The 24,949-nt window shown below is 36.4% G+C and overlaps 1 protein-coding gene across 5 annotated transcripts in view; it reads right to left on the bottom strand.

Moving 5' to 3' along the window:
• LOC117328103 (rho GTPase-activating protein 20-like) overlaps nt 1-24,949 on the bottom strand; it is a 208,158-nt gene that overhangs the window by 41,663 nt on the left and 141,546 nt on the right. For 2 of the 5 annotated variants that reach the window (XM_033885463.1, XM_033885464.1), the window contains one exon: nt 3,000-3,110. In XM_033885463.1, coding sequence (XP_033741354.1) covers nt 3,000-3,110 — 111 coding nt within the window. Of the gene's footprint in view, nt 1-2,999; nt 3,111-4,344; nt 4,458-12,655; nt 12,791-14,141; nt 14,305-24,949 lie in introns of those variants that run through there. The other 3 variants (XM_033885466.1, XM_033885465.1, XM_033885467.1) reach the window with 3 other exon arrangements.

A 24,949-nucleotide genomic window follows, 5' to 3' on the forward strand; every position in this document is an offset into this window, starting at 1 on the left:
ACATTTTCGTTTTTTTTCTGTATATGTAGGTATGTTGTCTCCCCATCATAGTTTTGCACTGAAGAACATTGTCTATTTGACACGTACTCAACACACAATTCATTACAACATTTGACAACTGGAAGTGAACCCCATCTGCCAGCTAGGTATCATATTTTAATTAAGAGTAAAATTCTCTCTCGGAATTTCATTTTTTGTTTAATATATTTTGATAGATTACATAACACATGTCTATCAGATCTGAAGTATAATTGATATTCATCTTCACAAAATGTTATCTCATTGCTAGCCTGACAAAGAAAATAAGCAAGTGTTAAAAATTCTTTTGATAAAGTTTAGAGAATTGATAATGTATGGAATAGCTATCAGTTGATGGGTGTCTGTTTACGTTCCAGTGTATTGTATAACAAAAGGTCCTGTCTCCCATATATCCCATCACTAGTTGGCCTAAATTGTCTCCAGTTCTCATGAACTCACAAATACTGTCACTTTGCCAAAAAACACTCTTACTACATACAAACTATACAACATTTTGTGACTGTATTAACTGTCATTTTACATACCTCTTATACAGAATGTAAATGAAAGACTCAGATCATACAAGCTGAACAAATCAAAAACAATTTCAGCCTCCATTATTCTACACGTAACTGGAATTTATGTTGTTCCTAAATTAGAGTCTGTATATTTTATAACTCATAACCTTTCGCAATCTATTAACATGAACACAGTGGTTAGATGCTTTTAATCTCCAGATTGGCTGTAGTTTTAACGAGCCATGTTCAACACAATTTGGTCTGTAAATATTTCCCTCGTAAACTTGTAACCTTTTTGTCGGGAGTTTGATTGGGTAGATATTTTGTCTAACCTGCTATAAACGTTCCAGGTCTGTTTTATCCTAGGAATTAATTTAGTATTCATTTCTTGCATAACCTGTCACATGTGTTTCATTTCTCACCAAATCTACAAACTCCATTATAAAATGTCTCTACCCTAAATTCTACAATGAACCAGACCGTTTGTTGATTGAGAAGGAGTTAAGTTATTCTAGAGGTGAAGTAGGATTTTGAGGTATGCGTATCCACAGTAATGACATTTATATTTAGGGTAATGTCACCAGGCTCTAGGTGAATCTGACATATGGCCACACAATCACAAAAAAACATTTTTGAATTGGAAATATAACCCTTTTACCTATGCAATATAAAATCTGGTATATCAGATGGTTTGTCTGAGAAGGACCCTCTGAGTCGTGTTAAATTTCACATCTAAATGGCTTCTTTAACTGCCGGTAATAGAGACTATTAAGTACCATAACAAGTAGTTTCATGAAATATTTTGAGGGTAAAAATAGAGATTTTGTGATAAGATGTATTGTTATGTGTGTAGGATATGACAGGCTGTTTGTGGGACTGTACTAGGGTTCTCTAATCCCAACTCTACAGTAAAACCCAATCTGATGCCCAGAGATCTTCCTCCATAATCTGGAGTCGCCAGGTAGAAATGATTTGAGTTGTGTTGACATAATGTTTGTGTCCCCCACTAGCGGCCAGTTACCTGTAATTAACTGCCATTGATACCTGTGATGTTTTACCTGATCTGAATCTCAAATAAAATTAAATGTCACAATTAATTCAAAGGGTGATAAGACAAAGTTACGTTGACCGAAATATGTTTGACCCAAGGCTTTTGTGAGTTAGATCAAGGTGTTTGACCAATAAAACACTGGCATTAAAGAGCGTATGTAGAAGTAGCACCCTAACTAGAGCTACTCAAGTAGAAGTTTCATTGAAAGATTCTGATTCATCTCACACTCACTTCATTGTCAGTCATTCACCTATCTATTCAATTCAGTACTTTACAGTATCATAAAATGTTGACCTCTAAAGATTGATATTTTTCAACTTTCATTCCAAGACTTAATTGAGAAACATGTTATACACAAGACTTCAAGAATATTCCATAACTTGAAAGTTTTCCATAGGAAAGTATTACAGAAGTTTTCCTAAACCCAGTAATACTTTACTATGGGACTTATTAAAAGTTATGAAGGAATGAGTCTGATGAGATACTGAGATTACATAAAATTAAATATTGGCATTCTTGATTTAAATAAAACAAAACAAAAAACAACAAGAAAATGAAGTGCTGATGGACAAACGTATGGACAACCTCATTGCTATGAGGCGACCGTATGGACAACCTCATTGCTATGAGGCGACCGTATGGACAACCTCATTCCTATGAGGCGACCGTATGGACAACCTCATTCCTATGAGGCGACCAAGTGTTAATGGAGGACTCGTATGATTAATTTAGAGAGACAATATTATCTTTTGAATATTTAAGGGAACTTTGTATACTGACTTGAGGGAATTAAGAGTGTATACTTGTACGTGATATGGGTGTTTTATCACGTGGCTGACAGTCACCTCTATACTGGACATCAAACAAAACAATCCTAACAGGGAGAATTCCATACAATTAATTTGACCTTAAACTTTTATGTAAGTTTGTGACATCCTTTTGACAGTGTACGTGTCAGATAGCTTCCGAATCAACATATTTTATACATTTCTCTTCACAAGGTTACACAAACATGTAAATCAAGTTTTATTTCACACATAAAACAACCATCTTTGGATTGACTTTTGGTTCATTAAACAGTAATGTAAGTATGAACTGACATTAACCGATAGTAATGAGGGTTCACAAATCTACATGTGGACCTCCATAAAGGTTAGTTAAACTTTCAAAGAAATCAAAATTTCCATTGCTGCTTTTTTGAGAAAACTTATAGAATTTCTTATTTATAGAACATTATATTTATAGAATTTCTTATATTGATAGAATCTATAAAGAAAAGAAATGTATGTTTTGATTTTCCTTTGGTTATCAACTGACTATAATGATTTGTATTGGTACTTATTTCATCAAACACATATAGTTGCAATTTTGTAACATGGACCGTAATCAATGTTGTGATGTGAAATACTCACTTTCTTGACCCTTGCATGTGCCCGGTAGAGGTCATCATAATCAGGATGACCATGGTCAGTTTCATCCAAAAGGTCACTCAGGTACTTATCATACTCTGGTATTCTTTGTACCTGTAACGAGAACAAATGATGATGAGTGTCCTGTCAGACTCCGGTAAGTGACCCTACCCTGGTAATATAGATAGCAGGTCAGTCCCTTAGGACTATACTCATCTGTGGTTCATATCTAACAAGGTCCATTTTTAGAACTTCCGTTGATGATTTACCCATAAAAGATCATTCCTTGGAGGATCCACTTAACAGTTTGACATAGGTCAATGTATCAAATACAATGTGTACTTCAGGTTATATGGATTTTTAAATGAAAACATGTAATGTTTTCTTTTGTAATTACATTTCTTCAAGGAGAAATATGTTTGGATCTGTTTATTTTCAAGTACGAGATGAAAAAGAAAAAATATGACTCATAACTGGTGAGGTAACAATAAATAAATTCTATTTTGTTTCTGATACTTAAAACATGTAAATATAAGTGGCATCAACCCAAACCACTGTCATTTTAACAATTCATTTGTTACGTTTGAATTAATCACATAATTTGTCATTTATTTGGAAAGAAACATATATTTGTGTAGGTTCACAAACTACATTGTGTTAGCCATAACACCTGGCCGGAAAAGTCACATAAAAAATGATTGATCAGACTCATTCTTAAATCCGCATCATACAAACTCCATACAAATTGATGACTACAGGTGCACGTTTCTTCAGGATTTTTTGTACTGAGAAATCATCTTAAAGTCACCTGAGAAATGTTGTAACATATTCATAAACAGGATGTGTGATTCTACAGAGATCTGGACTTCAGCCCCAGGGATGGACCACAGCATGTATGGATAAATGATAGAAAATCTAAACATCTCTCTGACTAACCTAGTCTTAATTATTATTGTGTTAAATCAATTCTGACTAACCTAGTCTTAATTATTATTGTGTTAAATTAATTCTGACTAACCTAGTCTTAATTATTATTGTGTTAAATTAATTCTGACTAACCTAGTCTTAATTAGTATTGTGTTAAATCAATTCTGACTAACCTAGTCTTAATTATTATTGTGTTAAATCAATTCTGACACCTATTTCAACTGTACCACTACTTTCCAGGTTTAATTTCTATAAACAGGAGACACTATCAATGGTTGATAAAAACAATTAACAATGATACAGCAGTCTTTGATTTTGATCCCCATGTCCATAGTAAAGGACACATTGTAACATTCTCAGCGAGAATCCTTATGACACCAATGTAGTTTAACTACCTAATTATCGGTCATTATTTACTCACCCATTTCTTAACGGCAAACCATCCCCTCCTCGCCTGAGCATCCATATCACACAAATGATACACCCTTTGTTAATCCTGATACAGTTGACATACTGATCCCGTGATTACTCTGTACCTTACATCCTATATCCCCAGGTAAGTATCCTCAAACACAGTCCCCCCCAACACTTTAATCCAGCTGGGATACATCACAGGTTGGTTAGCACCGCTGTACACAGTATAACATTGTGAGACACAGTCCAATATTATAACACTATAATCAGGAGGGCCCAGAAACACCAGCTCATTAATTCCCAAATGATACAGTGCTGTAGGTTTATAGCACAGCCTGGTAAGACACACACTGATTAGTTAATGGTGTAGTATTAGTCAGGCCTATGGGTAGGGACCATATTGACAGAGGTAATCCCTCCCTAGATCACTCCCCGAGATAGCACTGAGACAAGTCACGGAGGGGCCGGGCCACGATGACACCAACACCAAATGAACATGACACGTTACCTACAGCCAAACAAAGCTACTCTCCATACATGGGGAGCCAACATTAGATATTCATATATGACACATTAAAAAATCTCAATGACAGTACAACTTGATCGTAGAAAGCCATTGAATATTTTCTTTTTTTTCCTACAGAAAGAATTTACACTGTAGTAATGGCTTAACAAGATATAGGTACATTACTATTCTATAATGTAATACTTGTGTGTACAATCTCGTCCATTTCATCAAGGCTATTCAACTTATGCAATTACTGTTATATATTTACTGGTGCAGAACAAAATATTCCAATATTAATTTTTACCTGTAGATATTACCTGTATATATTACCTGATGATATTTCACCAAGTGGGAGGTCAATCGAAGCATTTGCACATTTTTAGCACACTTACATTATATACCAATAATCGTCATCTGCCTATGATGAAATTGATTTTATTTTGTCTGTGTAGTTAAATGGAGGCATCCGTGATGTCACCATAATCATTCAGACATGAAATTGAAATAGATAAAATCCATAAATATTACATTTTGGTAATAATCATAACAAAACAAGAAACAGAATAATTCAGATGAATGTGGGACGATACTGGTGTAGAGAATGTCCCCATCACCCAATAATGAGGGGCGATACTTGTGTAGAGAATGTCCCCATCACCCAATAATGAGGGGCGATACTCGTGTAGAGCATAACGGAATGTCTCTCACCACCCAATTATGAGGGACGATACTCGTGTAGAGAATGTCCCCATCACCCTATAATGAGGGGCGATACTTGTGTAGAAAATGTCCCCATCACCCTATAATGAGGGGCGATACTCGTGTAGAGAATGTCCCCATCACCCTATAATGAGGGGCGATACTCGTGTAGAGAATGTCCCCATCACCCTATAATGTGGGGCGATACTCGTGTAGAGAATGTCCCCATCACCCTATAATGTGGGGCGATACTCGTGCAGAGAATGTCCCCATCACCCTATAATGTGGGGCGATACTTGTGTAGAGAATGTCCCCATCACCCAATATTGAGGGGCGATACTGGTGTAGAGAATGTCCCCATCACCCAATAATGAGGGGCGATACTCGTGTAGAGAATGTCCCCATCACCCAATATTGAGGGGCGATACTTGTGTAGAGAATGTCCCCATCACCCAATAATGAGGGACGATACTCGTGTAGAGAATGTCCCCATCACCCAATAATGAGGGGCGATACTCGTGTAGAGCATATCGGAATGTCCCTCACCACCCAATAATGAGGGGCGATACTTGTGTAGAGAATGTCCCCATCACCCAATATTGAGGGGCGATACTCGTGTAGAGCCTAATGGAATGTCCCCCACCACCCAATATTTAATGTTTATAATCTAAACATGACACAGTTACAGCCTTAATTCATCAGTGCATATACAGAAATCGGATTTATTACAGTTCCACGTTCAAAATCTATACCATTACAGTGACCTCTATTTAAAGACAACTTCCTGTCTATAATGACCACCGTATCTCAGTGAACATTTATAAACCTCTATTATACTGTTTACTGACTTAACATAAAGAACAATTTACCTGTCTATAGCAGACATAGTATGATAATGAGGATAGTACCTGACCAGCCCCCATTGTAAAGTACAGGTGTGACCCTGGGTATCACCTGTGTACTTTACTTCATTAAGTCACGCTACAGAAATCCTCACAGGTAGGATACTGCGGAGATCCTGGACAGGGATGGGTTTATGGGGAGCTTGTCCCACTTACAAAAACAGACTGTGTATATAAATACTCCACATAATTGTGGTCGGGTGTTCTCCATAACCAAACACAGCCACCAAATGTTATACTCTGAATATTAAACAGTAAATTAGATATCTGGTTATAGGTATTTAAGCATCAGCTATCTAGCCAGACACAAAACAGAAAGCTGGCCCACCCATGGGCGGTCAGACAAGGTATGATATAGCAATTACAAACATCCAGATATAGGGCAGTAAGAACTGGCGATAGCCACCTGTATCTTAAAACAATTAGCCAGTGATTGGTCAGCTACATATAGGATGACCTCAAAGATCTGAAGGTCGTACTGAAAACATGCAGGAAAGGATAATTAAGTGTACCAAACTAGCCATGTGTGATTTAATGGCCTTAGTTTGGAGATAGTTTGTTCATCAGGAATACAAATTAAATACCCAGGTGACATTATAATCCCATACTAAGAGAGAACATTTACTTTGTTATCATGTATGTCCATAATTTAGTCCAGACTTTCAGACAATGAAGGTGGAATTAGAAAGTATTAAGATTTTCTACCGCCCCATGTGTATATAATCAATACCTTGGTAAAGACAAAGGCTGCCTTTTATCTCACAATAGAGATTATTTTCTCATTATTTGATGATATTTTCTCCAATAATGAAAACTGATATTTCTGACAGGTTAAACAATTCCTGTTGTATCTACCAATACAGCTAGTGTACCAATACTGACCAGCTAGTGTACCAATACTGACCAGCTAGTGTACCAATACTGACCAGCTAGTGTACCAATACTGACCAGCTAGTGTACCAGCTGATTACAGTAATCTTACCTTTGTACTATATGATCAGTCCCCTCCAGACTGCCAACCTCCCCGATTTAGTCCTCTTATAATAATCCTCGGGTATTTTCGTATAATACTACATTAGATTATAGACAGATCAGGCGTTTAAGATGTTACTATATACTCCTTCAGTCCTATCTCAGAGTCTATCTCTCGTCCTATCTAACCCTATCTAGGGTGGGTACTCTTGCTGTACTTTATATAGATATATCGACAATTATCTACCAGGTATTGATAAATATCTAGTTAGGTAGTGGGTACATGCTGCTAGAGACAGGATCATCAGATGATCAGGAACCTGATAAATATTAGGTATTAAAGGGCAAGACTTAAGGATATTAGTCTGTCTTTAATATGGAAATCTTTATAATATATGGTCAGCCAGGTGAGCATTTTAAGGAAAGGTGGACTGATTATCATGACAACATGATTTTGTATTTCCTGGAATCATTTCCAGAGGAATATTGTTATAAAATTACTGATTACATTTGATTGGATTAACAGATAGTTTATAAAACTACTTTTCACATTTATTCATTGATTAAATATATTGACATAGAAAGTGGTAAAGTATTTACTTCTTAAGAAATATACTGAAATAAAATTTGAAATCCCTGCACATCACTACAAACACCAAATTTTTAATTTTATTCTAATGATATGCTTGTAAAGAGGAAAACTTAATTGTAATTAACATGATGTATATGACCTTTGCCCCTATGACCTTTGTGGGGTTTCCCTGTGTAATATCAGGACTTCCTAGCCTTTACACCTGTTGGTCATAGAACAGTCCTACACTCTCATTAATTACCTTGTCTTTTAGTCATGAGCTGTCATTGATCAGACAGCGGCCAGAGTAATAGCCACTAGTCTGACCAAAAATGGCCTTCGCATTTTTTTTCTAGTCAGTGAAAATTTCTATCTTACTGGACAGTTTAAGGTTTACTTTATACAAGGCCAGGGAGTATTATAATACCTTGTATGATGGTTCCAGATTTAACAGTTTAACAGATGTCAATACCCTAGCTGTTGCAAGTCTGTTCTTGTGAAATTAAATTATAAATTTTCTATGAAATAGTCCCCAAACCTAAACTTAACTATGAAATAGTCCCCAAACCTAAACTTAGCTATGAAATAGTCCCCAAACCTAAACTTAACTACGAAATAGTCCCCAAACCTAAACTTAACTATGAAATAGTCCCCAAACCTAAACTTAACTATGAAATAGTCCCCAAACCTAAACTTAACTACGAAGAAGTCCCCAAACCTAAACTTAATTATGTCTCAATTGCAACTTTACCAAATGATTAAACTTTTAAGACTGTATCATTAAAAACTTTTTCTCTGGTAGGATCAGGAAAGTGGACCAATTTAACACATTATATATTTCTAGGAAGCTAATATGAAAAAAATATCTTTGGAGATCTTGACATCAATAGAGATTTGTTGGTGTCCTGATCAAAACTAACATAGATATTGAAGTTGTAACACATGCCGACTTCTGTATGTGAGGTCTGATAGCCTCCAATGGTCATCATACTGACCCGTGTGTAAGTGAGGTCTGGTAGCCTCTATTGGTCATCATACTGACCAGTGTGTATGTGAGGTCTGATAGCCTCCAATGGTCATCATACTGACCCATGTGAGTCTTGTAGCCTCTATTGGTCATCATACTGACCCGTGTGTATGTGAGGTCTGGTAGCCTCCAATGGTCATCATACTGACCCGTGTGTATGTGAGGTCTGATAGCCTCTATTGGTCATCATACTGACCCGTGTGTATGTGAGGTCTGATAGCCTCTATTGGTCATCATACTGACCCGTGTGTATGTGAGGTCTGGTAGCCTCTATTGGTCATCATACTGACCAGTGTGTATGTGAGGTCTGGTAGCCTCCAATGGTCATCATACTGACCCGTGTGTATGTGAGGTCTGATAGCCTCCAATGGTCATCATACTGACCCGTGTGTATGTGAGGTCTGATAGCCTCTATTGGTCATCATACTGACCCGTGTGTATGTGAGGTCTGATAGCCTCAAATGGTCATCATACTGACCCGTGTGTATGTGAGGTCTGGTAGCCTCTATTGGTCATCATACTGACCAGTGTGTATGTGAGGTCTGGTAGCCTCTATTGTTCATCAAACTGACCCATGTGCATATTATTACACAGGTAAAAATTTTACAGGTGACACGTCTCTTTTTAATCAATGTCATTTGTCACTGGAGAGAATGGCAGCCTGTTCAACAATACAACTAGCCTGTGGTCATGTCAGTAATATCAGGAAGTTAACCGCCACCAATATATATATATATACTGTACTCACAACTCAAACCATCTCATCACCAATATATATATATATATACTGTACTCACAACTCAAACCATCTCATCACCAATATATATATATATACTGTACTCACAACTCAAACCATCTCATCACCAATATATATATATACTGTACTCACAACTCAAACCATCTCATCACCAATATATATATATATATATACTGTACTCACAACTCAAACCATCTCATCACCAATATATATATATATACTGTACTCACAACTCAAACCATCTCATCACCAATATATATATATATACTGTACTCACAACTCAAACCATCTCATCACCAATATATATATATATATACTGTACTCACAACTCAAACCATCTCATCACCAATATATATATATACTGTACTCACAACTCAAACCATCTCATCACCAATATATATATATATATACTGTACTCACAACTCAAACCATCTCATCACCAATATATATATATATAATATTATATACTGTACTCAAAACATAACAAACCATCTCATCACCAATATATATATATACTGTACTCACAACTCAAACCATCTCATCACCAATATATATATATACTGTACTCACAACTCAAACCATCTCATCACCAATATATCTATATATAATATTATATACTGTACTCAAAACATAACAAATCATCTCATCGCCATCAATATACGGTACTCGCCACATAAAATTAGCGTTTTTACTGAACAGTTTTAACATCTCACCACCATCAACATACCAGTACCAAACCTTGGTCCATCGTTTTTACTGAACAGTTGAAACATCTCACCACCATCAACATACCAGTACCAAACCTTGGTGGTCCATTAACGGGATGCTTTAATGAGGTTATCGGAGGAATTATGTGACAAATACTAAACAACAAAATGTGTGTGTAGTGTTGTGCTGTTGAGCTGCAGATCTAGAAGTATGTGCTTACCAAATGTGTGTGTCGATGAGGAAGTCCAAGTGATGTATGGAGAGCAGCCTCCACCATCATGTGATAGAACATATCCAGTACGGAAATATCCGATAAAAGTTATGGAAATATCAGAACATCCGATAAAACTTATAAAACTGTTCCTTCAAATTGCTCCAACCTGGCTAAGAGTATACAAGAAATTATACTGTATGCTACAGAACCTGTGCTGGGATATTTTACAAATTCGGTCACTTTTACTACGAGTTGTTTACATTGGCACTACACACAATAAAATTTATGACAACCCTGGATAGTTACAGCCATTGAATGGTCTGAGAGCATGGTCAGTCAGGTTAAATGTGACAGGTGGACATCACAAAGTAGCCAACTCAAGTGTGTTTATATATATGGCAATAAATAGATAAACAGATCGTAAATGGTTTCTAAATATCTACATAGTTATCTGCCCTTGTTTTATTGGAAAGATCAAATAAACCTCTCCATGTTACTGATAACAGACTACAACATCTTGTATTGTAGAAACAATACTCTTCGTCTGTGTCCTGTCATTGTTTTAAAGTGTAGACCAACTTCAGTATAAATGTACAAATTTATACAATATATTCAGGTTGAAAATGAGTGTTTAGAATTGAAGTTTTTTGATTTTGACAATTAAATCATAATATTCGTAAACCTTTAAAAATATTTGAATCACTAATACCTTGCTTCTTTGAGCTAGTACATATTGCTATTTTAACAATAATTTATTAACTGAGGCCCCAAGGACAGTTTTAATCCTTAGTAATGACATACAAAGGCTTTATTTACCAGCTTGGTAGTGATATTCCTTGGACGAAGGACAATGTAAACCATCCGGCAAACATGGCCGCTAGTAGGAACATACCTTACAGTGTTTACTGAGGGATTTAAATCAGTTTTATACGGTGTTATTAAGTAGTATGTCCTTTATAAGTAGGGCTAGGAATACCCTAGGCTTTTAGTGTATTGCCTACAGGGAGCCTTGCACAATAGCTAGATTTCCCCCAATCATCCAATACATGGATTGTAGTATTGATTTCAATCCCAATCTTACATGATATAGAATTGTTATATCTTATACTGATTTAAAGTAAGATGTTGGAAGAGGAAGTTGGTAAACTGTTCTGATACCCGTGATTACAAGGCATTACCTGTCAGGTGGTCATGGAATCTTGTATACAATACCTAAATTCAGAGAAAAGTTTTCAATACTTGGCACCTTCTATTACTTACATATTCACCTTTGTTACTAGCCAGTTTCTCAGGTTTTCTCCCAGATCAGTTGGAGACTTTGGTATTTTCATTATTATTAAAACAGAAAGCAGATATTCTAAATAATCCTCTTCAGTGGCGATGTTCCTAATACCATATTCAAGCTAAGGGAATTTTGATGCAGATACAAACACATTTATAAGAGTTTCACACACACCTGTAGATATTTCTATAATATACGCCCAACACAATTAAGCTTTAATACAAGTAGATTACTGAGTAACACTAGGTTATCATATTCCCAATTCTTACTGTGATGATATTCAATAAATGACCCACAGGGACTCGTTGGACTAGCTAGTACTTGGGCTATATCTACCTGATGAAGTGACTATGCCGCTAATGTATAGAAATAAATAATTCATTAAATAAATATCAGCAAATGTCCTCAGATAATTCAAAGAAATGAGGTGATCTGATCCAGATATTGATCACATTTACCTACAGGACCTGCTGAAGAAACCTCTGTAACAATGTACACAGTATTATGTAAACTTGAGAATTGTGTTTTGTGAAATATTTTATTAGATTATCAAATTTCAATAAAACAAAAGTTTAACACTTTTCTTATCACAGGTGTATTCGCTGTTCTTAGTTAAGTGACTTCAGTGTGATAACCCCTTAAGAAATGTGTACATTCCACCCCCTCCTAGCCCCTTACCTGATCAACATCTGGAGGGGCCTGGACCATCGGGTCCTGTGCCTTCTGTATCACATGGCCCATGAGAAAAATTGGGTACCGTTACTACGGCAACACTTAAGTGTCTGCTTTTTCATCACATGCCGCTTAATTCCAGTTCAAAGGTAGACTTGTAGAGTAACCATAATACTATCAGTATGTCAACAATGACATAGATCCTCTCGCTAGTATATACCAGTATTATGGCAATAGACAATAACCAAACAATAGGGTTATGTCCACAGCAGTGCTAAATCGGTGACGTAGACATAAGTGACGAGGATATTACGCATCTCCTTGTGATTCCATCCCGTAGGGTACCTGCCTGTGGTGTAGGGGATGTGCCGTATTTAACCCTCCAGATTGATCACAAGTATACAAACCTTGCTACAAACACATCACAGATCCACCAAATACACTTGAAACTTCCAGGTTTGAAAAAATTGTGCTTCAACTATTATGAAAGTGTTAATTATGAACATGTGGATCCGGCAGTGTTACACGGTGTATGTAGGTACTATGGCAATGACATCCTTATTATTTATGAATGAGAGGTAAATGTCGATGTGTAATGTTCGATCAATATGAATGAGTCCTCCACAACTGTACACAGCACACGTTGACAAAAGAACACGCAAATAATGCTAAAACACATATTGACATAAGAAATCATATATTGTAGCAACAAGGTGCTCAGTCAGGGGTGAACGATTTGAAGAACGTCAGTCGAGACCCATGTTCGCCTAATGCTCTCTCAAAACCTACCAGTCAATTGCCTCGGATATCCTCGAATCAATGTCTATTGGTGTTTGGACTGAAGCCTGTGAGCCCAATTTCATTCTGTTTAAATTGTTGTTAAATCTTTTCACCACAGACAAGTGCCAAAGTTTCTCGTCTTTGTATGGGTTAATGTTTTACACAATCCCGATATGACCGAGATTTCTTCCTTGTATAACGTATTATAGGATCTCTTTTAGAACTCATTTTTAAAGGGCTTGGCTAATAGTTTCAATCCTTGATACTAAAATCATATAAATGGCTTCCATTTTGCAGATAATTATCATAGCTGTCCTTTGATTCAGATTTTTAAATTGAAGTGACACTTTCCAAATTCATGTATACCTTTTCCAAGGTCAGACACTCCACAGGGGTCGTACATACATACTCTGTCTTAACGGGAGTGTCCAACGCTCAAGAGTCAAAGCCATCATACACTCCTCAAATGTAATCAAATGTAGCTCAAACACCTCCCATGTAATGAATTAATGTACTCTATACAATAAAACTTGTTTTAAAGCTGTTTGAAAAGTTTCAATGGAAGATTTTGAAAACTTAAATGCATTATGTTTTTTAATAAGAAGTATAACAGAAGTCAAATATCCAAACTTCAATGACAAAGTAAAAAAAGTTAAGAAAATTGTTGTAATTTCATGTATTAATTGACTACATTAATACCAAGGATACTTACAACCGATTTCCAACATAGATATTCTCCGTAGATAATAGGGTCGTAGGATTTCCTCAGCATGTCAATAACACACCTTTACATATACCCTCCTGTCAGGCCTTTAATTAGCATGGTAGTTAAAGTAAATCCCACTGAGACAGCTCTTGTGACAAAAAATCAACAAAAAACCACGACCACATTAATTTGTATCCAACAAGCTGTATGAACAAGACATATATAATTCCAAGATTGTAGAATTACACAGACACATAATCCTGTTCTTAATTCCAGTAGTAATATTCCAGTAACATGGCATTAAACACATCGCCGTCACAATGATACTGGTCCGAACGCCGTCACAATGATACTGGTCCAAACTTGTGGAACCAAATATTCTACACAAGCTGTATCTCCAGCATGCACAACTGCCTTTTTTTTGCCATATGCGCCAAAGGTGCATACTACTGCATTGTAAAATGTATGTACCTGTGTTCAGGTAAGATGTTAGTACAAGTACCTGCCAGACCAGCCCACCTAGACCCATCAGTGCCGACAGCCAGGATCAGCGTGATGGATGGGGTTTGTTACCAGACCTGTGCTGCCAATTTCCAGGGATATTCTACTTTGTTGATCTACTAGACCTCTAGCTACCATAAACATATTAGCATGGTAGTTCAAGCTATCCCACAGCAAATGTGCTGCAACTGGTGGCCATTGATTTTTTTTATTTGTTCAATGGATGCTAAAAACTGATGAGTTTTTTCATGGGGATTCTATCTGTTCTAAAGTAGACCATTGGGAATCACAGGTCTTCTGTAATGACTTTTCTTTGTTTTATATCCGACATAGTTTATCATCTTACATGTCTGTATAGGTATAGTATGATGTGGACACATCTCTAGGTACAACAACATAGGCGACCTCAGGCCACATCTGACCTTGAAAGTAAATAACATTGATAAACTTATCAGATAAAAAAAAGAAATTATTTTATATGTACTGGTCCATGCATGCAGTCACAAATGACTGTTTACCAGGAAGGTCAAAGAGCAGAATATTAAATGATCGACACCACAGTACAGATTTAACAAAATTGACTAAAAATTCTTATCCAACATCAGGGTTGTCTTCAAATTTCATATTTGACATAAGGGTGGACTATAGACTTATTATTTGGCATAAGGGTTGTGTAAAAGACATCAGGGTGGACTGCTAATTTCAGAAAATAATATTATTTCCCCTTGGAAAGGTGCCTAATAAATCCCTCTGCCACAAAATAACAGGAAAAAATAGCTTTGATAAATTGCACTGCAATATTTTGTGTGAAAGATGAGGAATGAGATTCAAGCATGATTGTGACAAAGATTTACTTGTATCACACTACCTACTAGGTAATCTATTTCAATCAACGTTTTATCTACGTGTCCTCCTTTGATGTATGTCCCACTGATATTCCATACTAATATACATTTCATACCTCAACAGGTAAGGACTATGTGTGTAATTCACTGCTTTGTGCCTTTTTTACAGGAAACATGTACCTTTAAGGTGATGTATTGCATAAGTGAAACAATGACATGACGAGGCATGCTGTTTACCTTCTCGTCAGACCAACACATCAGCGATGCCTACCCTAGATTTAAAGTATTAAATGTATTTCTTGATATGACTCTATAATTTCAATTCTAATTTAATCTGTTTGCAGTACACAAAGCTATGATGCCATTTTTCTTAAAATGAAAAATAAATCATTGGTTAAAATTTTCATGATAAATTGGTAATATTAACTGTAAAATCAGGTCAAATTTGATGTCCCTTGTTATTGTATAGTTTGCTAATTAATGCCTATTTCAAGATTCTTACAAGGAAAGCTATCAGTAGAGAAGTTGTGGTCAGCTTGTATTTAAATATTCTTTTCAGAGTCATAAATTATCCTGTAGATGCCAAGACCGTCCTTTGGTATGATTTGTGGTTGTTTAAAGGTCGGGTTAGATTTATAGCTATGTAAGATGTTTCAAACAATCATAAATTGATAAATCTACAAAAGATAAAACATTTCCCTCCGATAGACAATCAATTTGTTTACGGTAGGAAGACTCCCAATGATACCAGGATAGTAAATTAAGTCTTATGACATGTGGAAATTCTCTGGTAGAAACATATCTATATCTAACGATAACACCATCTGACCCAGCGTTGCTGCTATTAATAGCTGGTGTCAAAGGTCAGCCTGTCCCCTCCAGCACCCTAAATGGCAGTAACAATGGGTTGTAATTGCACCACAAGACGGTTGCCATCATGTCACGATCCTAAGCCCTTAACTATCTGACCTACCTGTACAACCGATTTCTTTCTGGTCAATTAGATGACCAGTGGAAGGCGACCCTATTGTTGTGATGTCACCCCCTTTTATACCCGATTTGTTTTCCAGTAAAGGTTACACCCTCCAATTAATGCTGTATTGAGCCGTGAACCAAGGCAGGGTGTGACCCTACATCAGGACATTGTATATATTAGGTTCAATGCTTTATACCATAACAAATGGAATCCTGTTCTTATGTAGAAAGACTGGACGTGGTACTACTTTGACTACATTTACTATCAACCAAGTCGGCAATGATGTTTTAACAAATCTTTACCTATATAAAAAATGAGACAAAGATAAGTATGGTATACTCTAACTATAGGTCAGACTGACCTCTGGTGCTTCATAAAATATATATAAGTAATGTCTTTACACCTGTAGAAATTATTTTTACAGTCAGAATTAAAAGCAAGAACACCACAGAGGTAGATGTATCACCTGTGGGTAATTACGAGAGTTATTGCACCGAAAAAGATTTTCTATTTATAGTAACAGTGACCTTTACCTTTGACCTTTGGACCATTTAAAAAACAATCCTATGCAATCTCTCGCGATAAGAAAAAATCGCATGAAAATTGAGTTTGATAAGCCCAAAGGAACTATATGTCACCTGCTTTTTGAAGTTGACACAAAAACCAATCCCCTTTAATATCTGTTACAGCATATGACACATCAGAAACCTCCACAGAAATAAAACAATGATTCTATGTTAATTTCAGCAAAAGTCCTACTGTTCTCACAAAATGAGAGTTAAATTATGAACTGACAATGTTGAGGCTGGACTCGCTATCCTGGACTTTAAACTGGTGCCCAAACCATTGGTTTCTCTGTACCACAACAGTGGTCCACATTAGTACAATGGTACCACTCACTACCATTCAGAGTGACCAGTCACTGGAATGTACAGGCTAAGCTCTACCAGATGACCAGGAGCAAACTTATTAGCTTAAGAAAATATTTTCCAAATTCTACTTTAACAAGGGAGGTCGCACTTCAATACAGCTTTAAAAATTTCAAATGCTTATATAAATTGTTGGCAAAGTTTGATAAAATAGCTGCCAGCTACTGATCCAAAACATGCTGTACCTATATTTATAACTTAATGTTTGGAGTGGAAGTATCTGTCCCCATCTTGTCCTCGTCACAATAAATGTATTTCTATGTACTTTAGATTGGCTACCTCTACTAATGACATGCGAGTTTCATTACTTTTTAATGGGCTTTAAAATATCTTTGATTTTCTTGTGCATCACACTCAGCATAACAGAACTAAAACCAAATAAATTCACAGCACATCCACATAAATAATCTGTCACAAATCTGACTTGCTCAACATTTTCGGTGACAGAAAATGCTAATTACAAAACAAAGTTAAATCAAGTGGCGTCCAAAATGTTTGATGAATGAACACCAACTTAATATCATAGTGGCACTTATACTGCCTTGGATCTTCATCAAGATAGCATGTAGCATCATGATCACACCACTCTCTTACATTAATCAGGTAGAAAACAGGTCACCGATATCTCAAAATATATAACAGAGGGTGTTTACATCTCATGTCTGTACATCTGTGTACAGCTGTATGTAAGAAGCAGAACAAAGGGTTTCACAATTCACCTGGCCGAAACAAAACCCCGTTTTAAACTGGGACATTTCTGTTGCTATTTTTAAGATTTACATAAGAAAAACAAAACCTTGAGGCATAAAATCAGACAATGACTGCAAGCTGTAAAAAAAATGGGGTCAACAAATTTATATTTTCAAGGTCATTCATGATGAAGAGTTTCTTTGCATGGTAACATTTGTAACTGAGACCAATTTATGATGCCATTTTATTCCAAAATATTTCAATTTCTACTCAAGTTGGACTCAATGAAACTACCAAACTTAATCTGTTTCATTTGCTCATGAATTTGACCAGATTAACACTGATCGGTGCGTATGAATACATGATTAAAATCCTTCCGCGGAACGATTTCACTTTTTCTACATTGTTGTTATAAACATGGAATACTTATCAAATTTATAATGTATTCTCGTATTTTATGAAAGACCAGATATGCTAAATACTTCTATTTTGACAAAATAATGCTGTTTTTAATCCTAAAATTGCGGACTATTTTACTCGACCGACTAGACATGCACAATCCGGAACTCCTCGGGATTTTCCGCATTTGGACTTGCACATGCTTCGAGTTATTAATATCTAGACCGACTTTTTTATTCGAAAAAAACCCCAATTGAAATATAAGGATTGAATCTTGATTTAGTCGATTTCATGGGGTCATGAATTGAGTTGCTCTTGAGACAAATTCAACATGAACTGCTTCGCAGTTCATTAAATTTGTCTCAAGAGCAACTCAAATTCATGACCCCATGAAATTGACCAAATCAAGATTCAATCCTTAAATGTTGTTTTTTTCTCTGCATAATGCCATTTCATCAAAGTTTTGGTCAAGACGCATGGCATTTGATCATTTGGGGTCTGGGAACCTGGGTCATTCTACAACTCTTGGCTCTTGGACAAATCATTGTAGGATTGAAGGAATGGCTCTTTACTTATTGACAGAATGCTCCTGATAACCTACATAACCATTGTATTTAAGAATCCTCTCCTTTACTTCATTTTTTGCCTTAAATAGCCTGTGCTAAGTGCCGATGATACCTGGCTTTGTTCTGGTTCCGACTCTTGACCGACATTACAATAACCTGCAGATCTCCCCTGTACCAAATCAATAGGAACAGTCCAAGTCAAATGGTTACCACTCAGCAACATCAAAGACAGTGGTATCAATGGGGATTGCTTCATCTTCTTTAACCTTCTTTAACTGTCAGTGGAAGACACAGAATGGCTCTGTATAAGACTGATCACCTGTCGATATTTCTGTACTGGATGGCACAGTCCCATAGTGACAACTGTAGTTTGTCTACACTTTATGTTTATCACCATCATTAACATTACATGTTTAATACACAGTTACTCACTTTCAACTTCAATTTCAAAGTAGAAATAGAAGAAACAGAAAATTTCATCCGAGGAAACAGACTGAAATGATTTCCCCTTTATACAAATTTTACGCGGTGAAGAGATGAACTTACTTTGTTGTGAGACTGATGTGAAACAAGGGAGAGCATCCCCTCCCTACAACATTTCGGCAGTATCCTCGTCATGACTCGTGACTAACACAGAGACAACTTTTATCAGGATGAAGAGTTTCCTGAATGGTTGTAACATTGACAACACAAGCACAGGTAGATATTTCAGAATGATCTGTTTACTTATCTCATCCCCTAATTTTTTCAGTTTGTGTTACCAAGGTCTAAGGAAAGGATTAAGAAAAGGTCGGCACTATCCTTGATGACGCTGTTCTCTCCCACATAAGATTTAGTTGGTAACCATGGTATGTTAACCAATATGGCTCGCTGGTTTCCTCCAGCAACAAGTTTTATTTTCCTGACGTATCTAAACAGAAGATTATTGGGTCGTCCTGAACAATTCATGTAGATACTAAGACATATGCCTAACAGGAAATCAGAATCGGTATCTCTGTATGACTTGTGGATGGAAACATTAAATACTGTACCGCATTAACAAAAATTATCATTTTATACGTTTCTATGAAGATTACAAATAAACTACAACATATACATCATTTTATTTCTATTGATAGTCTTTGTTGTATAGAATTAGCGATATAGGAATACTTTACCAAAGATATATCAGGAAAATGACCTGTTGACCTTTATTGGTTTGTCTCCTGTTGGTGTAACAAACACTCACATGATCACTAGAGGTTCTGTGGTAGAGAACTCCCCTGTTTATAGTGTTGTCAAATTTGTCAGCCCCAGCGCCAAAGTGATCATTTTCTCGTCACCAGATTGCTGTTTTAAATCCTCCCCCCCTAGTCCATCCCTTCTTTGTTATCCATTGTCTGTGGAACACTGAATCACATTTTCTTGTCGTAATAACAACACAATGTTTTTCTTGCTTTCATCTTCCTATCGATAAAAAGGTATTTAGAAATTTACGCATTAGATTTAGCTTTGAGCCAACCAGTAGATAAACAGTCAAATTAAAGGGGGCGACTTTAATTTCTTGTCTGATGTTCTTTTAATTTGGAAATAAACCTGACACTCGGACTGATCTTGAATAATTGGTCATCAGCTGGCCTCACTAGGACCAGAATGTGGCCCGTAGTACCATTATATTGTCACTGGAGTAATAGGCCTTGGACATACCAGACAATGCTTACATCCTTACATTTACCACACAACACTTAAATTACATGGCTTATTTAGTTTTCCATAGCTTTACAAGGAATGCTATTTTTGAAATATTTCAATTATCTTGAAACTTTTTCCCAGAAAGCTGATATACATTAGGGCATCTTTAACTCATGTCATATTGAACATGGCCATAGTTTATGAAAATTGTTAAAAATTGAGTTGAACGCCTTAGCTAGTAAAGATTGCACAGTCAGCAAAAATCACTGAATTTAATGTAACTTTATTCTTCACTCCATAAAAATGTTTTAGTTTAGAATTCAGCAATTAAATGGCCTTGAAGATAAAAGAAGAGGTCTTGAACTTGTGCAATGTGCTAAAGAAAAAACTGTGACGAATTGTGAGATTGCATGTTAATGTTTGTGAGGAATGTTCCCTGAGACATGCACTAAATCACCGACACAAGACAAACCGGAAAAGGACAGGAAGCAGAAGGATTTGGGGTTGAGATCCGATATTGTCCACAGACATTGGTGAACACCTTTGTGGTGAACATTACCCCTGTCTACAGTGGACAGGTACTGGAGCATGGCTAACACTTTAATTTCACAACTGTTTACTTCAAGCCATGTGAAAATGTGTATCTGTTACAGAAATTTATCTGACGTGATAATACTAGCCCTATTGTAAAATTTAAATACTCCAATTCAGACAAAAAAATTATAATGATAGATGAGAAGATATTCACCTGAGACAATATCCACAGGTATTCTAGCTGTATCAAGTTATGTGGGAAACGTGGGATAATTATCTTAAATATTTTTTGAATTATGAGAAGGTATCAAATATATATATGTTGTTTTTACAATTTAACATCATTATCATTAGTGCTGACTTTGATTTATGAGAAGGTATCAAATATATATATATTGTTTTTACAATTTAACATCATAATTGCTAACTTCGATTTAAAAAAACTTGTTAACCTTGATCTTAAGTCTGTATATGGTAGGTTATTGTTAGTAAATGATGTATGGTGTCCTGATCATACAGCGGTCTGACAGGTTATTGGTAGGATAATAATGTATGGTGTCCTGATCATACAGCCGGTCTGACAGGTTATCGGTAGGATAATAATGTATGGTGTCCTGATCATACAGCCAGTCTGACAGGTTATTGGTAGGATACACTGTTTAATGTATAATGTACGGTACGTGTCCTGATCATACAGCCGGTCTGACAGGTTATCGGTAGGATAATAATGTATGGTGTCCTGATCATACAGCCGGTCTGACAGGTTATTGGTAGGATACACTGTTTAATGTATAATGTACGGTACGTGTCCTGATCATACAGCCGGTCTGACAGGTTATCGGTAGGATAATAATGTATGGTGTCCTGATCATACAGCCAGTCTGACAGGTTATCGGTAGGATAATAATGTATGGTGTCCTGATCATACAGCCGGTCTGACAGGTTATTGGTAGGATAATAATGTATGGTGTCCTGATCATACAGCCGGTCTGACAGGTTATTGGTAGGATACACTGTTTAATGTGTGATGTACGATACGTGTCCTGATCATACAGCCGGTCTGACAGGTTATCGGTAGGATAATGATGTATGGTGTCCTGATCATACAGCCGGTCTGACAGGTTATCGGTAGGATAATAATGTATGGTGTCCTGATCATACAGCCAGTCTGACAGGTTATTGGTAGGATAATAATGTATGGTGTCCATGGTCTGTCTTTACTTAGACATTCTTAATGACACTGTCCTAAATACACAGGTGTCTACAGTAAACAGGTGTTCTTAGTAGACAGGTAAACAGGTGTTCTAAGTAGACAGGTAATATCTACAGACAGGTGTCCTCAGTACACAGTTAATATCTACAGACAGGTGTCCTCGGTACACAGGTAATATCTACAGACAGTTGTCCTCAGTACACAGGTAATATCTACAGACAGGTGTCCTCAGTACACAGGTAATGATATTGTTTACATATATAGCGTTTCCCAATACATTACAATTCTCATTTTACAGACATATAAAGGTGTTGATTTCACTTGAAATGTAATTATTGCATTTATATTTTTGTACACATACCCATTTTTGAAACCCGAATCTACTGATGACATAACAAAATTTGTAATGATCACAAGTCTTCTGTCCATTCATAACTTTTCACACTTGGCCAACGATGTGGGCCACATAGTACTTCAAGCTGGAATTCAGTTCTTTGATTTTTTTTTTTTTTGGACAAAATCTGGGTCAGTGAAATTTTGCGTTGTAATGAAGGAATGTCTTTATGTTGATACTTATGAAAGTATTTTACCCTGCTGTGTCGGTCCGTAGAGACAAGACTGACCGATAATCTATCAGACACTATAAGTATACATGTGACCACTTTTTGTGATACCCTAGGACAGTATTTTACCTGCTATGTCGGTCTGTTGAGACAAGACTGACCGATAATCTATCAGACACTATAAGTATACATGTGACCACTTTTTGTGATACCCTAGGACAGTATTTTACCTGCTGTGTCGGTCCGTAGAGACAAGACTGACCGATAATCTATCAGACACGACTAATAGACATGTGACCACTTTCATGAGTAACCTTGAATACAATACGGAGCTTCTCTGGATTAAAGTGGTAAGAGACACTAACAGAAGATTAAAGTGCCGTCCAAACCTACACCTTCCCTTGGTGATCATATTAAAGGCGTTCCTCATCTTTACGACATGTCAGTCAGGGGTATTTCCTAACATCATGTAAATATTGGAAGGGGTGATACAAATATTTCAAAAGGCAGTGTAGATCTTTGTAAATATCACAGAGGTTTACGTCACACTGTCTAGGTATACTGGTGAGAGGGGGTGTAACCACACCTAACATCTCAGAAGTGTATCCAGTGTGAGGGGGGGGGGGGGGGGGCGGAGTACCACACCTAATATCTTACAGTATCTAACAGTATTTTCTGTGTATTTATAATTAGAATGCTCCTAACAGTATTTTCTGTGTATTTATAATTAGAATGATCCAAACAGTATTTTCTGTGTATTTATAATTAGAATGATCCAAACAGTATTTTCTGAGTTGGGGGAGATAGAGAGAGAACAGCTAGGATATTGTTTAACCAATCATATCACGATATCTCATGATTAGATTAATTACCATTTATTTGACAAATGTATTTAAACAATGTTCCTATGGAAAGTTATAGGTATATTGTGCAACCGGAACGAAGTCGCGAAGGACAAATTTTAGTTGTGGGAAAACGCCAAGATACATCAAAGAAGTCCAACAAGACTTATATCAATGTCATCCAGTGATTCCAGTATATATGACAAAGCAGAACAAGTCGGGTGCTTGCAGTTTAAAGGGAGACAACTCCTACAATAGCTGTATAATTGTATAGATACCACATGCTTGATATATTTACTGTTTCATGAATTCAGAAAATCTCCTTGTCATAACAGAATTAATATACATTGGACCTGTTTCCTTTGACTTGTGGTGAATCGTGACAATGACTGTACGAATGTTACATCTGACTCTCCGTGGTCGTGATGGTGAGACCGTTACACAATGTGGTGTTGAGGTGTGTCACTAATGGTCTCAAGGATCACCTGGATCTGTGACACCACATTCTATATCACAATATACGCAGTAGTCTGTCAAAACCTCTAATAAATTATCTCTTATTTTTCAAGCAGTTGATTGAATGGAAAGGTCGCTCCCAGACAAACAGGTATTTCTCTTGACCTCATTCCTCGATACACAGAGTAAACCAACGCCCACACCCTTACAACAGATAGATGTGTACACTTCATTCATAATCCACAAATATATAAAGCTATGTAGTTCACTACAAGTAACTTGCTGAAGACTAATAACAAGTTCTATTGATCCAGTTCTCTAGTTGGGACAGTAGGAAACCAGTCAAATCCTTCTATTGACAGATTCTACATGCAACACTGACATTCATTTAACTTAAAGCCAATGTGGTTTTAGTGTTTTAAAGCAAACTGAGAAATATTATTAGAAACGGAAAAATGATACACATATGTTTCGTTCAGATGAAATCCACATGTATTTGGGACAATCTTGGGACTATTTTGGTTAGCTAACAGGCCTTGGAAAAATTATAATGGGCTTATTAACCTTGTGACCATTTTGATTGGCTAACTGACCTTGGGACTATTTTAACATTTTGATTATTTTGAGTG

The sequence above is a fragment of the Pecten maximus genome, chromosome 5, assembly GCF_902652985.1.
Source record: "Pecten maximus chromosome 5, xPecMax1.1, whole genome shotgun sequence".
In the NCBI taxonomy this organism is placed as follows: Eukaryota; Metazoa; Mollusca; class Bivalvia; order Pectinida; family Pectinidae; genus Pecten; species Pecten maximus.